We start from the raw sequence: 17,497 nt of genomic DNA, 5'->3' as shown, positions 1-17,497 counted from the left end.
CCTGTAGTCCCAGCTACTTGGGAGGCTGAGGCAGAAGGATTGCTTGAGCCCAAGATTTTGAGGTTGCTATGAGCTAGGCTGACGCCACGGCACTCAATCTAGCCTAGTCAACAAAATGAGACTCTGTCTCAAAGAAAAAAAAAAAAAAGAAGAAGACTATTGTGCATCATAGACATACATTTTACAAACTAATTAAAATGTTTTATAAAATATTTTTGGTAGATAATGCTTAACAATATATTGATTTGGCTTAGAGGCGTTAGGGGTTATGGAAGAATCCATAATTTTCTAATCTTTTCCCAAGACATGTAGTCCAAATTTGGGGGAGAAATAGTTGACTTTCACTTGTACTCCTAGGATGATACACTGTTTTATAAATTGTTTTGCTGAATCTTCTACAGTATAATGGTTAAATCTTAGAAATGACTGTTGTAAATCGATGAGTAAATATCATCTTGCAAAATCCGCCTTATTGCCATAAATCTGGAGAGATTACATAAGATTAAACCTTATTAGTAAATAGTGGAAGGTAATAAAAATAAACATCAATTTAGGAACCAAATCACTGTTAATTCTATTTAGTGCACCATGATGCTACTGTAGCTTAAGAGAAAATTTTCATATGCTACAAAATGAACTGATAACCAAAAATAAAAGATTTAGATAATCTATTTGATATTGGAACAATGTATTGGAATACATTGGAATAATGTATTCCTGCATTATTAGGATGTAATTCCTACATTTCTATTCGCATAGAAAGATGCATACATTTTGAAAGATGTATACAGATTTTTCTTTAAGATACAATTTTTAGTTTTCTGGTGAAGGAACTATTTGGTTCAAGTTATGAGAGTATTCATTTCCTGTAGACACAGACTATAAAAGAATTAATCTTCTGATAAACCATATGTTAGCTTGATATTATTTCATATAATTTTCTTTTTGAATCTCAAAAGAATTTTTTAGATTGTGGAGGTAATATGGTTATATGAAAATAATGGAAAAGTAGAAAAAATATAATGGAACAAAAAATAATACCCATAATTCAATCCCCTAAGTCAACTACACTTAATTATTTTTTCTAACATATTTTCAGTCTTTTTTTCTATGTATATTTTTATATGTATCATTTTTAGGATTAATCCTTTAAAAACAGTTTTTGAATCAAAAGCCATCCAACTCAGGAAACAAGAAAGTTGATACTAAGCTGGTGAGATCTTGGATACCTTCGTAACTAATTTTGCAGTGGTCTGGTCATATCTCAGGACTGGCCATGTGTCCAGATTATTTCAAAACTAGTGTGGAAAGTAACATACATTTAAATTTACTCCATTTTATTTCAGTAATCCTGCTTTTTAAGGGTTGTGCATCTCAGCTGCTACAAATTATATCAGGCTAAAAATTGGTTTCTAGCCCAGACAAACAGGTTTTTTTGAGGAAGAAAGTATACAAATAGAATGAATTATTTTGTGATTTTGAGATTAACAATGTTCAAGGCATGTTAAAGTCTTTTGAAAAATGAGAGGAAAAAAATAATAATTTAGGCTTTGCCTCTGCTTCCACCCAAGAACAACTTTGGAAGTCTTTCTTAATCTAGTAATATTCAGAACTAAAATGTATTTTGTTTTTTTATTAGGCATATCATACATAATTCATCAGCTAAACTAATGTATATAGTAACATTCATCTTTAAAAAAATAATAGTTCTATTCAAAATTATACTTCCATATTCCTCAAAGTATCTCTTTTTCCCTGTCCATACCAAATTCTTTTCCTTTTAATGATCTAAACAAATTTTTGAAAGTTTCTGAGGAAAAACAAAGGCTTAAAATAATATAAATGAAATATTATTCTTGGATTTTCTTCCATCCTATTCAAAGTAATAATGCTTTACTCCTGTGGTTTCAGTAGAAGATATTTTCTCTCCTTCTTTTTAATATTAACACTCTCATCATTATTCTGAATCAATTGTGGGACTTCTGCCTCATCATAACTGCATCCCATCATGATCTAGCTCTTCAGGGACTGTTTAGGTCTGCATTATGAGGTGTCAGTAGACTGATTCCCACCTCACAGTGAAAACATACTTGACAAAAATATAATTTTCTGTGCTATCTGACTTCCACGCAGTCTTTTTCCTTTTGTTGCCGAATTCTTTGATATCTCAAGGTTCCTTTTTTAGCTTCTGGCAATCTAATTTTTATCTGACCCTTCTACTAAAATTGTTCTCTCAAAGCTTCTCAGTGGCCTCTCCCATGCCCACAACGACTGTTCTCAAGCCTCATCTCTTTATTCTCTTATATGTTTGACCTTTGATAAATCACTTTTTTAATGAAATCCTACCCACTTGTTTTCTGTAAGATGTTAATGCTTGATATTCTTTCGCCCTTTCTGAGTGCTGTCCCTGTCTTATCCTAACTTTGGCTGTGCTCTCTCATTGTGTCTGCCCCTCACTGAGATAACAGAGTGAGGGGAATATGCTTTGGAGTACAACAGACTTGGGCTCAATAAGCAGCCCTTTACCACATGAATGTCCTTAGGAGTGTCACGATCTCTTGGCTCCATTTCTTTCCTTCACACATAAAATACTAACACCAAAGACAGGCAGACCAGGGCTTGCATGAATATATTACATAGATTGAGATACCCAGGCAACCAGCTCTAGGCTCTTTCATCTCTAAGGTCCTCATGATCCTTGATGGGGACAGGAGCTCCATTTTTCTCAATTTTTCTCTGGAGAAAATAATAATATCTACCTTGGTATTTAGTTCAATAATTTAAAAATATGCTTAAGGTATCTACCATAGCACCTACTGCTGAGTAGACACTCAATAAATGTTAGCTGTTATTTTCATTAGTGTGATTATTATTATTTGCCTATTGACTAATTAATGATGACAGCTAGCATATTTTAACCTTCAATTATTAATAAATTATGATGAAGATACTTATGCATATTTATAACTCAGTAAATTGACTTCATTAATGTTATTACTTATCATACTCCTTTCTACTCTATTTTCAGTTCAAAACACCAAGAAAAAAGATGTTACTGGCAATAAAACTACTATTCTTATAAATAATGTGCAATGACCTCAAGAGTGACATATTCTTGGTTTTTATGTGTATTTTATGACAAAGAGGCAGTAACACTACACCTGCAAGATAATTACCACTGAAGCTCTCAGGCTTTGAAAGGCAAAGTGGAAATCTAATATGTCCACAAAATAACCTAGCACAGTGGCTGCATTATATTTGATGATGAATAAATATTTTTGAATAAATGAATGAATGATGTAAGAAAGAGTGAAAGAGTCCACCTATATAAAATCAAAATCTTTATCAGGTATTCATTCAACAAATATTTATTAAGCACTTACTATGTGTCAAGCACTATTTTAGAATCAGGGAATACCAAAATGAACATAACAACATCCCCGTCTTCATGATACTTACATTCTAGTGAGCAAAGTCAGGCAAAAAACAAATAGAAAAATACATATATAATACATCAGATGTGATAAATGTTATAAGCAACAACAGATCACAGTAAGAGAAAAGGGCATGTGGGAAGTGCTTGGATAGTGCATGAATTATTATATAACAAACCACTTCAAATCCCAGTGGCTTAAAACAACAGCCATTTTTATTTGCTTATAATTCTGAGCATCAGCTATTTGGTCAAGATCAGGTGGTTAGCTCCACTAGTCTCATTTGATGTCATCCATGAAGCTGCCATCTAGCAGTTCATCATGGAGCTGGATGTGTTAAAATGGCCTAATTCACATACCTGGTGGTGGATGCCAGTCTGTCTCCCTTAGTGAGGCTATCTTGGGCTACCTTACATAATAGCAGCATTTCAAGTTGATGAGAGTGGAAACTGTAAGATCTCTTGAGGTGTAGGTTCAGAAGTCACACATCCTTTCCCTGTGTTCTTCTAATCAAATCAAGCCACAAGGCATACCTAGATTTAAAGGAAAAGGAAATAGACTCCACCTCTTGATGGGAAGAGTTATATATAATGTGTGGCCATTTTTGACTTACTACCAAAAGTGGTAGTAAGTGACCAAAGATGGGTAGTTACTATCTTATATTGGGTAGTCAATGATGACATCTCTGATACAGTAACATAAGGGCAGACAGGGCTAAACAGTCAGAAGGAACAAGCAATGTGAATATCTGTGAAAAGTGCATTCTACGTCAAGAAAATAGCTTGCACAAAATGCCTTGGGGGGCCAGCAAGGAGCTCAGTGTGGTTGGAAATGATGGGCAACCACAAGTGTGTTAGGAGACAAATGTGGAGAGACAATGAAGAACCAGATAGCATAGTTACTTTTAGATCATTGTAAGGGCTCTTTTATTCTGAGTGAGATCAGAAGAACCATTGACAGTTTTTAACACAGTGACGTGGTCTGACATATTTGTCAACAAAATCTCTCTGGCTCCTGTATTAAAACTGGACTTGAGGGTGGATGGCAAGAATGGAAATAAGGAAGCCAGTGAAGAGATTAACCCAGACGAGAGATGATGGTGGCTTAAAATAGAATGGTAGAACTGACAGCATTTTCTGGAATAATTTGTACAGCTAATGAAGCAGAAAACATATTCTTGGATTATGTGTAGTCATTCCAACCAGATTGTCAGCTTCTCTAAGAAGCGAACTACATTTATTTATTTATTTATTTATTTATTTATTTATTTATTTATTTTTTATGTGTCTTCTACCTCCTCTGTCATTTGAAAAGCACTCATTAAATACATATTGAATGGCTAGTAAAGACCCAAGCCTCACTGCTAGATTGAACATAATCACCATAGAATACTGAACCTTTCAGGGCTCATCATCAAATGATATTTGGAGACCAAAAGCAAATAGATGAACATACTAAGAGCCACTGAAACTCTTCAGATTACATGTCTGCTATATCCTAAAGGACAGCAAATGTATTAGAGCTGAGACAATTTGTCTGGATCAAAATCAGCATTAAAAGTCATCCATTGAAATGTAAAAAAATCATTGCATTAACTGAACATTTATCATTAAGTCCTTACTAAGTGAAAAGCAGTCTGTCAGGGATCAAAAATCAACAAGATACAGTTCTCAAAATCACTCATATTCTAATATGGCATGGAAAGTGTTAATTTTATAAAGAAAGCAAGGCAAATTTATCAGTTAATATTTATAATATTAATAATGTTGAATGGAAAACATTAATAGGCACAAAGGAGTGTGGGTAAGATCTAAATGTAGAGTATTCCTAGAACTAGCTAATTTTTAGATACAAATTAGAATCTGGTATTATGGGATGAAGGGGCCACTATTAATTCCATGCCTAGCATTTTGGATGACAGGTGATCTTCCTGATGGTGAGAAAGTACCTGCTTCTAAATCTTATCCCAATGAATAAAGTATGTACATATGCTTTTTGGGTGGTGTACTCTTTCTTAGTAAAACATACATGTTTACTATATAAAGATCTGATCTTATAACTTCATAGAACATGTTCAGTAGGTTCTGTGTTAAAACAGATTACAATAAGTATTTAGCATTTAATGAAACCCCTAGTCTTCATCTAAATTAAAAGACCAGCTTTGCTTCTCACTCTGAGACCTAAAACAAGTTTCCTAAATTCACTGCACTTTACTTTTTTTATCTATAAAACTAAGTGGTTGGAATAGATCAGTGGTTCTCAAAGCTGGCTGCACACTAGAATCATCTGGGGGGGCATTTAAAAGAGTAATAATGATGAAGCACTACCCCAGGGTTTAATTTTTAAAGCTCTTCAGGTAATTTTAATGTACTGCAAGTGTTGAAAACCAGTGGGCTAGATGATCACTAAGGTTGCTTCTAGCAAAACTTTCTAATTTTATGATTCACCATGGTATTAATTGCTGGAGATAACAATGTTCTCAATATTTGCAATGCCCTGAAAAGTAGAGATTACCCTCAAAGACTGTTTCTACACAGAACTGAGAATATTTTCTCATCCGTACTCCAAAACTTTCTGTATTATGAGAATAATTTACACCAAGATCCATGTATACGTTGTCATTTGAGTATAACATATGCATTAAAATAATATAGTTTCACCCAGTTCTTAGAAATTAGCTACTGTTGTGATTGGAAAGCAAATACTTTCTTTTAGTTATCATACAATGTGAGGACAGGGTAGCCAGAAATCGTGTGTAAAATTTTTTAAAAAGTTGTGCTGTAGCAATTTTGATTTTGAATAAATGGTTTCAATATCATAAGAGTTAATAAACTTCTTAAAGTGTATAACTTATTCATAATAAAATAACTCACATACTGATTTATTATGAAGCAGAGTAGACAGTCTTGTAGAACACTGATTGAAGTGGAATATCTAGTGGTATTGGTATTTTGAAAAACTAAGTACAATGCACACTATCTGGTGATGGGCACACTTATAACTTTGATTCAAACTATAAAAAGGAATTCATCTAGCCAAAACATTTGTATCCTTGTAATATTCTGAAATTTTAAAAAGTATGATTTCTTGATACAATTTTGATATGTGTCACTATAAATTTTTGCTATCAGTTTTTTTTTACTAAACAGCTTTTCATAGAAGCAGATAATTTTTCCTTTAATTTTAAATACCAGAGAATGTGCACACATGCTTTATTATTTAAAACTGTGTGAAACAAAAATCTCAACTAAATATTCAGATCCTAAAAGAAACCATGTAGACCCCTAGGAAACTGGGGAAATGCCTCAAATAAATATTAAGCTAGAAATTCATAAATTTTGCATCATATTTTCACAGAATTCTGTGTTTCTGGATACATACTTTTGAATACTTGGGACAGTTATACTTGAATACTTGAATACTTTAGCCAGCCTAATACAGTAATAGGAGGAAGGAAAAGAGATACAGATGACAGGTATCATGGGTGAATGTAGATGTAGCCAACGTAGAATGTGCAGGCATAGTTATGTTTGAACTCTATTTGAAAAGGAAATGACTTACGGCCCAAAAAAGACACCATAAAAAGGAAATATATGATTTCCAGTATAATGTATATGCCTGTTTCATCATTCTGTGTTTGCTTCTGACATCACCAGTCTGTTATAGTTATAACTTTAATTTTCATACATACTTCACTGTATTTGTTTGTCCTATTGATGACAACCTAGACTTAATAACTAAGAATAATTCACAGATATACCATTTATTATAACACGAAAAACTATGACATTGGAAGAATAATGTGACTGCTGGAATAGTGCACATGTTTAAAAACCTTCCTCTGTGCAAAATGGGGAAGCTGTTTTGCTTCACGTTTGCTCTACCACATGTCAGTTTACTTTACAAGATCTCCCTGAAATCAATCAGACACGTGTACCAGGCTTTCAAAGAATTTTGTGCAATAGGAATAAGCTATGAAAAGTGTGAAAATACAGACACTCATACTATAGGGTTGGCAATAATAGTTATATGTATGCTAGTGATGGAAAAAACTAATTTATGCATTTTACATATTTTTAAATATCAAGAGTTTTATGACACAATATAAATTTTGTAATCAGAATGGCATCACATTTCTTACTCATCTCTTGGGAGTGCCCCAAAGCAGAACTTGGTAGTTATCCACTTACCTTTCAATATTTCCTCTCCTACTCACCTGCTGCAGATTCTGGTGTTCTATCAGATGCATTAATTTCTGTTATAAATCTTCTTTTAAAATGAAAAGAGTACATTAAGCTGTACCCAGCCATTCATATATTATTGCACAATAGTTAATCAGATAAAGTCAACAAAGGGATAATAATTCTGAAGAAAGGTAAGAACAGAGGTGGTGTAGCCTCAGGAAGGTATGCATGAAAAGGGACCCAGTGAGATTAGAAGCATTTCATGCTTGAAAAGAGTGAAGGACTAAAATGTGGAGACCAGTGTTACTTACTTCCCAATTTTGCCTGAGGCTGGACCAGATCAACAATGAAATCATTGTGCAAAATAAAATAAATTGACCCACTTTTCTAAATATATCATATAAGATTTATATGGTCTTCAGAGTCTAGCAACATTATATTGAATATAAACTTTATATCAGACAGCAAAAATTTAGTGATGCCAAGATCAAATAAATGCTCATTACATGGATATAAATATATAACTTTGTTTCATATGAGGTCTTATTTACAGTGAAGTTTTTTTCTTGTTAAAATATTGAATTGGTTTATTGGGCATAGCTGCATAATGTGAAAAGTGTAAGTACTGGAGTCCATCTTGAAAGCATTGGCACTACGTTAAAGGAAAGCTGCTGTTCAGGATGAATAATGCAGATGTTATGTTTTAAAACATGTCAGATTCTCTTAAGTGTATCTTTCTTCTTTAAACTTTGATCAGCTGAGATAAATGCTTTCCATTTGGCCTTAACTGTTTGTCACAAGAAGATAAGAGGCAGACAGCTAATGAAATAAATTGATGTGCTGCTATGATTAGGTAGAACTGGAATTTAATACTGTTGCAGTTGAAAGTATAACTGACTTTTTTTTTTGAATGACATGGTTACATGACATCATGAGAAAGAAAAGAGCACTAACCAATTTTGAAATGGCTAATACTTAGAAGTATTTGGGTAAAGCCGAGAATAATTTTTATCTAACTCTCCCCAAATACAGTGTATTCCTTCTTAAAAGAAGTTGTAATTAAGAGTATATTGAGTTATGAATATTAATGACATCAAATCATAAATAATAAAAAGATATTGCTGGTAGATACCAAAAAGACATAGTGTAAATTATATTCTGTAGCTCAACTTGGAAGTCCAACTGTCACAGAGAAGCCTCTCTCATTGAAATCTCTCTGAAATACACTGCATGCATATTTAACCCAATAGCTTCAGGCATTCAGAGATGGAGGAGCCAAAAAATCAAAAGTACTATATCAAAATTAACATCAAACCTTATGTTTTTCTCTTTGAGTTTTGGAGTCATTTTTTAACACAGATAGTAGCTTCGTTTGAAATTTACACACACACACACAGAGGTTTGCTAGATGGAGAGATTCCATGCCTGGGGGATGGGAGGTGACAATTGGTGCATTCAGTACTGAACACGTGTAATGATAATAAAGTTGATTGGTTGAGCTCTATAGCTTTTTTTCTTTCTCCTTTCTCTCTCCTCCTGTAGAGTAGTTCAGCTGGGGGTGGAAGGTTCTCCCCCATCCCCCCCCCCACTAAGAAGATGTAGGTTGATACCATTTTTATTGTTCTGCTGGGGTGGGAAATAAACCATATGCTTTAGCATTTTAAATGGCTACACCAAAGAGAAAATTGAACCAGACTCTCTTCCCCCCTCCTAGTGGACTTTGGGGTGGGGTTATTCCTCTAAATGTTCGGTTGGACCTTGGGTTAGCTTAATGTTTCTGCCCCAGGGCAAAGAGGGGGGTGGGGAGAAGAAATATCAAGGGCTTCAGAGGCGAGTTGGGCCGAGTGAAGTGTGGAGTAGGAAGCATATATCTGAAACCCACCCCTCCCCTGGATACCAGGCAAAGGCAATGAGAGTCGGAACCAGCTGATGCCGCTGCTGCTGCTTCCCGTTTCCAGGGTGAAATTTTCACAGCAGCTATTCTAAAGGGAGGAAAAATCCCTAACCAGCAGCAGAGAAGATCCTATCACCCAACTCAAGCCATGTAACCTTTTAGGCAGACTTTTCCGCATTTTAAAAGCCAGCATTTACGGTCCAAAATATGGACCTGGAATCAGAGCTGGTATGAAAATATGAAAAGCCTCTTTACACCCTGAGTGTTTGAAACGATCCGATGAGCATAGGAAGTGGCTGCCAACGCTCTGGCGGCTGCTCGTGCTGCCGCCGCCGCCGCCGCCGCTGCTGTTCCTCGCAGAGGGCTGGACAGAGCTAGTCCTGGTTTCAGCACCTCCGGCGCTGGACAGCTCTCTGCACGCCGCACCGCCGCCTGCTTGCTTTTTCCCACTCTTGCTTTGCATTACTGGAGATGCATCTAAATTACGTCCTGTTCAACAACAAGTAGATTTTTTTTTTCCTGTACGGGAATTACAGTAGACGATTCTCTCAATTAAACTGCATTTTCTTCTTTACGGATTTGGCTGTCAGGCGTATTTATCCCGATCTCCCCCCAACTCCCCTTTGCAGGAACGAATCTTTGGGAACGTGGTCCACCCAGGGATGTAAAACTGTGCTTACCGATGCATCCCATACGAAATGCTTATGTGATCGTCTCTCTACCTTCGCCATTTTGGCTCAGCAACCTAGAGAAATAGTAAGTAACAAAGGGAAAACACGGCTTTAATGCAAAGGCAGGGACATTGTGGCGAGTGTTTCTCCAGGGAACTGCATTTTAAATGGGGAAATGCAAAATGTTGCAGGGTGGCAAAAACGGGTTCGTCTCCTCCTTAGCTACAGTAGCTTGGTGGAATGAATTCTAGTTGGTGTGCTGTAACTAAATTCTACTCAATTTTATGTCTTCTAACTTGAAATTTCTGCAGCATAGTTTTGAAGATGTACTTCAATCGTATTACTAATATGCTGCAAACTTTCAAATAAAAATAATTGCCAACTCAACCTTTATTTTAAAGCTGGAAAGCTGTTCTGGGAAATTTGTGAGAATACTGTTAGCAGTAGAATGAAGACCCTAGACTCTATAGCCAAACACATTGCTTATCTGCATTGGATATTTTCTGAGGATGTCCTTGGGAAAAAAATACATATATACACATATATGTGTATATATATAATTAAATGAAGTTTTTATGAAAGCATGGCTGTCAGAAACTGTGAAATCATTTCTTAAAAGTATATAGGTTTTGTAAAAGTAGTTTCTGAAACAGACAACTGAATAGAACTGCCTAAAAGAAAAACAATATTCTCATCAAATATATTTTGAGAAAATAGAGCAAAAATTGAAATACTGAAAAATAATTATTCAGGTAAATGTGACTTTCTGCCTAAATTTGGCTTGAATCAGCATCACTCTTCTTACTTATTTTGATGACAAAAAATACTTAATGTAATTTCATGTGCATATCTAAGGGTTTAGAACACACTTAATCTTAAAGTGTATTCCTTCAAACTTCTATACTGACAGTATGAAAACCAACAGATTTCATTAGTTAATGTTACCTTAGTATCCAAGGAAAGAAACCTCTCAGATCAGTGAATGCCTGTAATCTTTACATATGTTTTAAAAGATATAAGGCTGATTTTTCAAGGTCATGTATTTAGGGACTGATACTGGCAATGTGAAAACTATCTCCACATACTTTGTTCATAGAAAAAAATCACAAAATATATTTGAAGATCTTAAATTTATCATTTAATTTTCTTCTATATTCTCAGAGGTCAAGCAAGTGAAATTAAATGTGTGAATACTTGACTTAGAACAAAGTTGTCAAAAGTCAGAAAGTTTGAAATATTTTCAATATCTATGTACCAGATTTGGGTAACATAATGAGTTGCAAATGGGAGGATTGAGGTAAATTTTACTAAAAATCATTTTATAAAATGACTGAACTATAGTTAGTAGAAGAAAAATGAATGCTGCTTCAAATTTTGGCTAGAGAAAATTTAACATGTGAATGTTGACCAAGTTGTACCTTTAGGTCTTGATTTTAGAAAGCTGTAAGTAGGCAATCAAGTATTTAAGTCTCTAAGGACTTTATTACTCCACAGTGGGAGAAATAGGGAAGCTAGATTTAGTAATTTTGGAGGTTGAGAATATGTGAAAAGAGTGGATTCATGGGTAATTATCTGGTAACTATAACAACTGTATATATGGGCTATTTTTGAGTGATAAGTTAGTTGTGCTGAGTTTAGAAGTTCTTTTAATTTATTCTGTTAAAAAATTCTCTTTCTTTTTCATTTGTTTGGTTTAATTTACAGATCATGGAATCCTCTGGTACACCTTCAGTTACCCTAATAGTAGGCAGTGGCCTTTCTTGCTTGGCCTTGATCACCTTAGCAGTTGTCTATGCAGCATTATGGAGGTATGTAATCAATTGATAGACTTGAAATAGAATACTTAGTTGTTCAGAGTTAAATCAAGGAATGTGATAATTATTATATGTCTCCTGTCTTCTTAATTTACTAAAGGCGGTATTTTCACAATGGAGTTTATAATTGCTGTGATTGAGCTATAATAAATGAATTGCATTTAGCTAATTTTCCTGTCTGTATTTGCCTGTGGTGAGCAAATAAACAAAAACACACAAACTTTTCTTCCCAATTCAAAAATGGTAGCCTTCAACAAGTTGCTTAGCCCCAAGCATGGTAGTCTTATACTCCAAGCTCAGTCTATGTGTGGTTTCTATTTATCCCAATTGCTCTTGAGCCTGAGAGTTTAATTGGTACATTCAAATTAATTTTTCTGTTACAGAAATATGATATCAATTTCTTAAGTTTTAAACATATACTTTCAGAATGCCTCAGACAATGAGTGAAACCTTCTATAATGTTAAAGCACTAACATAATACCACAATGCTCTAGAATTGAGCATTTCCAATAAATCAGACTTTGACAAATTGATTAAAAGATATCATAAAAATACATAAACAAGGTAAAGCAAAATATTTCATTCTACAATATTTGAAGATGTATCTTCTTGACATTATAAGAAAATTTAGTATTTCTTTAAGATTTCTTCTTATTCTATTAGTAAGAATTAGACTTGTGAGTTTTATTATGTCTATTCACATATCAATAATGAACACATATCTATATGGCCAACCTTTCTAATGGATTCTTAAAATTTTAGATGTTAAACATTTTTACATCCATTTGATCATTGAAAGTGGTCTAAAAATGCAGTTACTACATTGGTAGATCAAGAATTACTTATATTTCCTGAATGATTGCAATATTAAAATTGCAAAAGTGGATGTTCCTACCTCAGAGGTCTGCTAATCTTTATATTTTACTTGAGATCAAAAAGCAGTTCAGTTGAAAAATATATTATAATTTAATAAAAGAAGGCCATTTTATTTAACATCTTTAATGTCTTTAAAAATAACATTGTTCTTCATTGTAATTTTTACTCTCCTGAGGGCAAAAATTAATTGTCAAGGATATTTAAATTGTCAAAGATAGTAAGAGTTTTTATGCTTCATACAAAAATAAAATATGTACACATCTTGGCCCATTAGCACTGGTATATAATAGAAGAAATTCCACATTCCTGTGAAGAGACAGTCTGATAAAATATGGCCAATTCCAGGAAATGAAAGAAATACTTAGTCTAGGCATGATATTGTAGACACCAGGATCCTGGGTTTAGAGCTCAGTCAAGCTGTCCTGGTAATGCAGAGCAAGATGAACATAGGCTGGGAAGAAGACAACCTTCTCTCCCACAATTGCTTGTATAGCACTTCTGCAAAAATAAGGCATTTAAAGACCAGGAACTGGGCAACCACAATAGCATCATAATTCATACTCACTGAAATATTTAGAACTAAATTCCATTTCTCAGTACATAGGGTCCAGGCCCCAATTCTACCTTCTCTTTACCCCTCAATACATATGGCTAGCACTAGCATAAACATTGTCAGTATATGATATGTAAAATTAACCAAATAAATATAGGATTAATTTTTCCATAACAAAGTTTTCTTTAATTCAGAAAATTCAGGAAAATCACTGACTACAATAGTTTTCTAAGAATTACCAAAACACCTTAGAGAATCTATCAAAACTTGACATGAACTTGAGAATTGTAGAAGACAGTACCAAGAAACACAAATCTGGATTCCTAAGAGTTAGTGGTTATCAGCTCATTGTCTACAAATACAAGAATTGATGTAATATTAGTAGTTTGAAAGAAGTGTCAAGACTCATGAATTATTAAGCAAATCTCATAGCATAATGAATTTATTGCATTCTATAAACACTACATTTACACTATAACATTACTGTATAGAAATAAGCATGTTAGGATTCTACTACCTTTTTGCCTAAGTAAAAAATTTAGAATTGTTTATTTTCTAATAATTTATAAAATGTATAAACATCTGAATTTTTATATGTACTATGCTATTTTGACATATGTTAGTGTTCCATGTAGTTCATCAGAAATATTCATAAAAAATGTAACACACTAAGTTATGTTCTATCTACAGATATGTTCTATAGAGTTATATTGTTACCTCACACAACTGAGCATGTCCTTTTAATTAGTGTATTGTCATAAAGTGATTGAAAATTTTGTTTAAAATATCAAACATGGTATAAAAAGTTTTGAAAGTTGAGATACTTTATAGTAATTTTGAAGGCAACAATGTGACTCAATTTTGATAAAAATGGAAACATCTAAAGACATTTCAGGATTGTCAGTCTGAGGTTTTAATTATCATATTTTTTCTATTTATGGGGCAAAAAATATCACTGCAACCCTTTTAATGTTATCTGTGTGCTTGTGCTATCATGGAAGCCATTAACATCATTTAAAGGGTTAATTTCGTGAAAACCTTAAACTTTTTATATTATATCCCTTACCTATCAAAAAAGAAAAAGGGGCAACTTAATATTTGATGATGTCTTCAGCAGCCCAGTATGTGGTTTATTATATTTTCAGCTACTGATGATGCAGAAACAAGTTTCAGCCACTCCTGAGGCCATTTTGTGCTGAGATTTGACCTAGGTTAATTTCATTTGGGTTTGCTTTGTGAAGAAAGGAAATTTCTTTTATATTGTTAAAACCCTTTTGTCTGTGTGTTTTATCATTACTCTTGTGTTCTGCCCTCTTTTCTGAAATATGTGATGGAATGTGGGGCTTTTGCCTAAATATTCTTCAAAGACAAAGAGGGGAGAGAGAGAGAGAGAGAGAGGGAGAGAAAACTTTGATAGATTCTACCTTCCAAAGAGTGCCTCCATATCTTTGGCACCCCTCTCTAACACTGCATAGAAAGGACCATACCTGCTGTGGAATGTGATTCCATGTTATAACACAAATTGAATAGGTTCAAATACACAGCAACTACAAGGATGTCTTTTTGTTACTGTCATTCAGTGATTTACCACAGGGTACAGTAAAACAAAATAGCTGTTACACTTTCAGGGTAAACAGCTGGTAGAACATTTGATTCTGAGCAGTTTTCTCTATGGCTTACATTCTTGGTGCACTTAAAAACCATGTAACAGACTGTATATAAACACTTCTTCATAAGGATAAAATATGGCAGATGCCAAGTAACTTTCTAGCCTAATAGTGAATTACCATTTGTGGAGTGGATTCATTTTTTAAGATAAAGATTCAGGATTTTTGGAATAATTACTCAGAAAAAGAAAACTATAAAGAATAATAGCCTGATGACATAAAAATGCTTGAGTGGATGAAATTGTTCACAGTTTCATGAATGTAAATGGCATCTTTCTAGTAAACAAGAATGATACTTCAGAATATGTGTGTGGTTTTTCTTTTTGGTTCTCAAAGTTTCTATTGCTTGATTTAGATGATAATACTAAACATTATACACACAGTGTGCATATTGAAAGCTGATTATACTAATTGATATATTTCCAAGAAATTTCTTATTTCTGGTTTAAAAAAAAGTGTATCATGCTAACAAATGTGTGACTTAGGCTCTATCAGAAATGCCATATTGTCCACAGTAGAATCTACAGAGGGAAAAAAAAAAGCAATGGATTTTATATTTTTATTCCTATAAAGGCTGTGTTTTAGTGTTTATTTTTCCAGATGAATTCCACTAACTTGAACAATACAGAATTCTTCATCTTTCTTTTGAATTTTAAAATTGGACACTTGCTTTCTTTCTGGCTAGGTACATACGCTCTGAGAGGTCCATAATTCTAATTAACTTCTGCTTGTCTATCATCTCATCCAACATCCTCATACTGGTTGGACAGACTCAGACACACAATAAGGTATGACTTGTAATTACTCTCTCTTTTTGTTTTTATGTTTTGGCATATAGTTAGTTATTGATAATCTAAAAAATTGTTCTGCATAAAATAGAGACTTGCTGACAAAATTATTTGTTAAAAAAAGTTATTTTTATTGGTTTCCTGGTGAACATTTGCCTATTCCAGTTCAGAAATATATCCCTTGACTTAATTTCCTATGTGTCTGAGAGGCTGCTTTATAATAGTAGAAATATGTGTTTGTTTAAACATTATATCCAAGCTCTATAAGTTCAAAGCCTTGGGACATCAAAGGAACATATTTTGATTCATTAGTCTAATTGTAATAAGATCTAGTTGTAATAGAATACAATGCCTGTGTTTTACTCTAATTTATTAGCATATTGATTCCTAAAAGCCAACTATAAATTGCTTACAAGTATAACATCACTCTTGAAAATCCCCTCAAAAAATGTCCATTGGCAGTAATTTAAGAGAGTGTTAGGTGAAAGACACTTTAGGCAGTATGCCTTTCAAAATTTTTGCTTAGCTAAAAATTATTTTCATACTTAGCAGAATGTAAAAGTATATTTCCTGTTCATATGAATTGACTGATCTATGTGAGTTGTTGAGTTGAGTGATTTATATGAATTGAATGACCACATTTTTTCCAGAAATGACTGTCTTTAGTAACTATTCTTAAAAAGATTCCAAGAAACCCATAATAGCCATCTTAAATTAATTTACCCCAGCTTGGAAGGGATTCTGTTAAACGTTGGTTTGATAACTATCGATCAATCACATGGTTTTAGCCCTGTTATTTTTCACATTTTATATATATATTTTTTATTTAATTGAACTTTTCCCTCATAAGGTGTCATTTTAAAAAAATCAAATGTGCTTTTCAGTATGTTCCTTTGATATATTAGATATCCATAGGACATGTATCAATGTCAAGGATAATGGATAGTCTGTTTATTCTGTTAACCTACATTCTTAAGACTGGCGATACCCACCCAAAGAATCCAATTCTGCATCTGAATAGGTGATCCTGATGAATGTTACTTCTTTCACCACATTGCCGTAGGCCAGGGGAAGAGCCCAAGGGAAAGGTCACTAACACTTAAAAACAAAAAAACAAAATAAACAAAAACAAAAACAAAAATCCAACAACTCCAATTAAGTACCCTATAGAAATGAAAAGCATTTTCATGTATTTGAGTGTTTAGTTTTTCTGCAATTTTTCCCCTGGATCTTTCCATCTTAAAGAAAGAATCTGAAAAAAATATAAAGTCTATTAAAATATCAGTCCATATTATAACCATTTAATAGAAATTTTGAAAAGATTTGGTTCGAGTTAGTGTTTGAGAAAAAAAAGTAAAAAGAAATACTTAGTGAAGAAAAAGCAGAGAGAGAAAGCAGGACCAATGGAGAGGGAGATGCCAATCGGAATTGGGAGATGAGAAGTAAGTGTACAAAACAACCAGCAGAAGAAAGAATGAGGGTAAGCATGGGTACCAGCTGAGAAGAGAATGGGAAACAAGGAGGCTGTGAGAGGGAAGGAAGTAGAGATGAGGTGACAAGAGGACACCGAAAGCTTAAAGGAATTATTCAATTACATATGTCACCCTTTGTTTTTT

The 17,497-nt window shown here is 33.6% G+C and overlaps 1 protein-coding gene across 2 annotated transcripts in view; it reads left to right on the top strand.

Moving 5' to 3' along the window:
• The window catches only part of ADGRB3 (adhesion G protein-coupled receptor B3), a 682,014-nt gene that overhangs the window by 515,102 nt on the left and 149,415 nt on the right, over positions 1–17,497 (top strand). For both annotated transcript variants that reach the window (XM_012752559.2, XM_012752558.3), the window contains 3 exons: positions 10,142–10,268; positions 11,888–11,991; positions 15,779–15,881. In XM_012752559.2, the coding sequence (XP_012608013.2) occupies positions 10,142–10,268; positions 11,888–11,991; positions 15,779–15,881 (334 nt within the window). The remainder of the gene's footprint in view (positions 1–10,141; positions 10,269–11,887; positions 11,992–15,778; positions 15,882–17,497) is intronic.

Source organism: Microcebus murinus, chromosome 5, assembly GCF_040939455.1.
Source record: "Microcebus murinus isolate Inina chromosome 5, M.murinus_Inina_mat1.0, whole genome shotgun sequence".
Taxonomy (NCBI): Eukaryota; Metazoa; Chordata; class Mammalia; order Primates; family Cheirogaleidae; genus Microcebus; species Microcebus murinus.
This window is presented reverse-complemented; position numbering and strand designations above follow the sequence as displayed.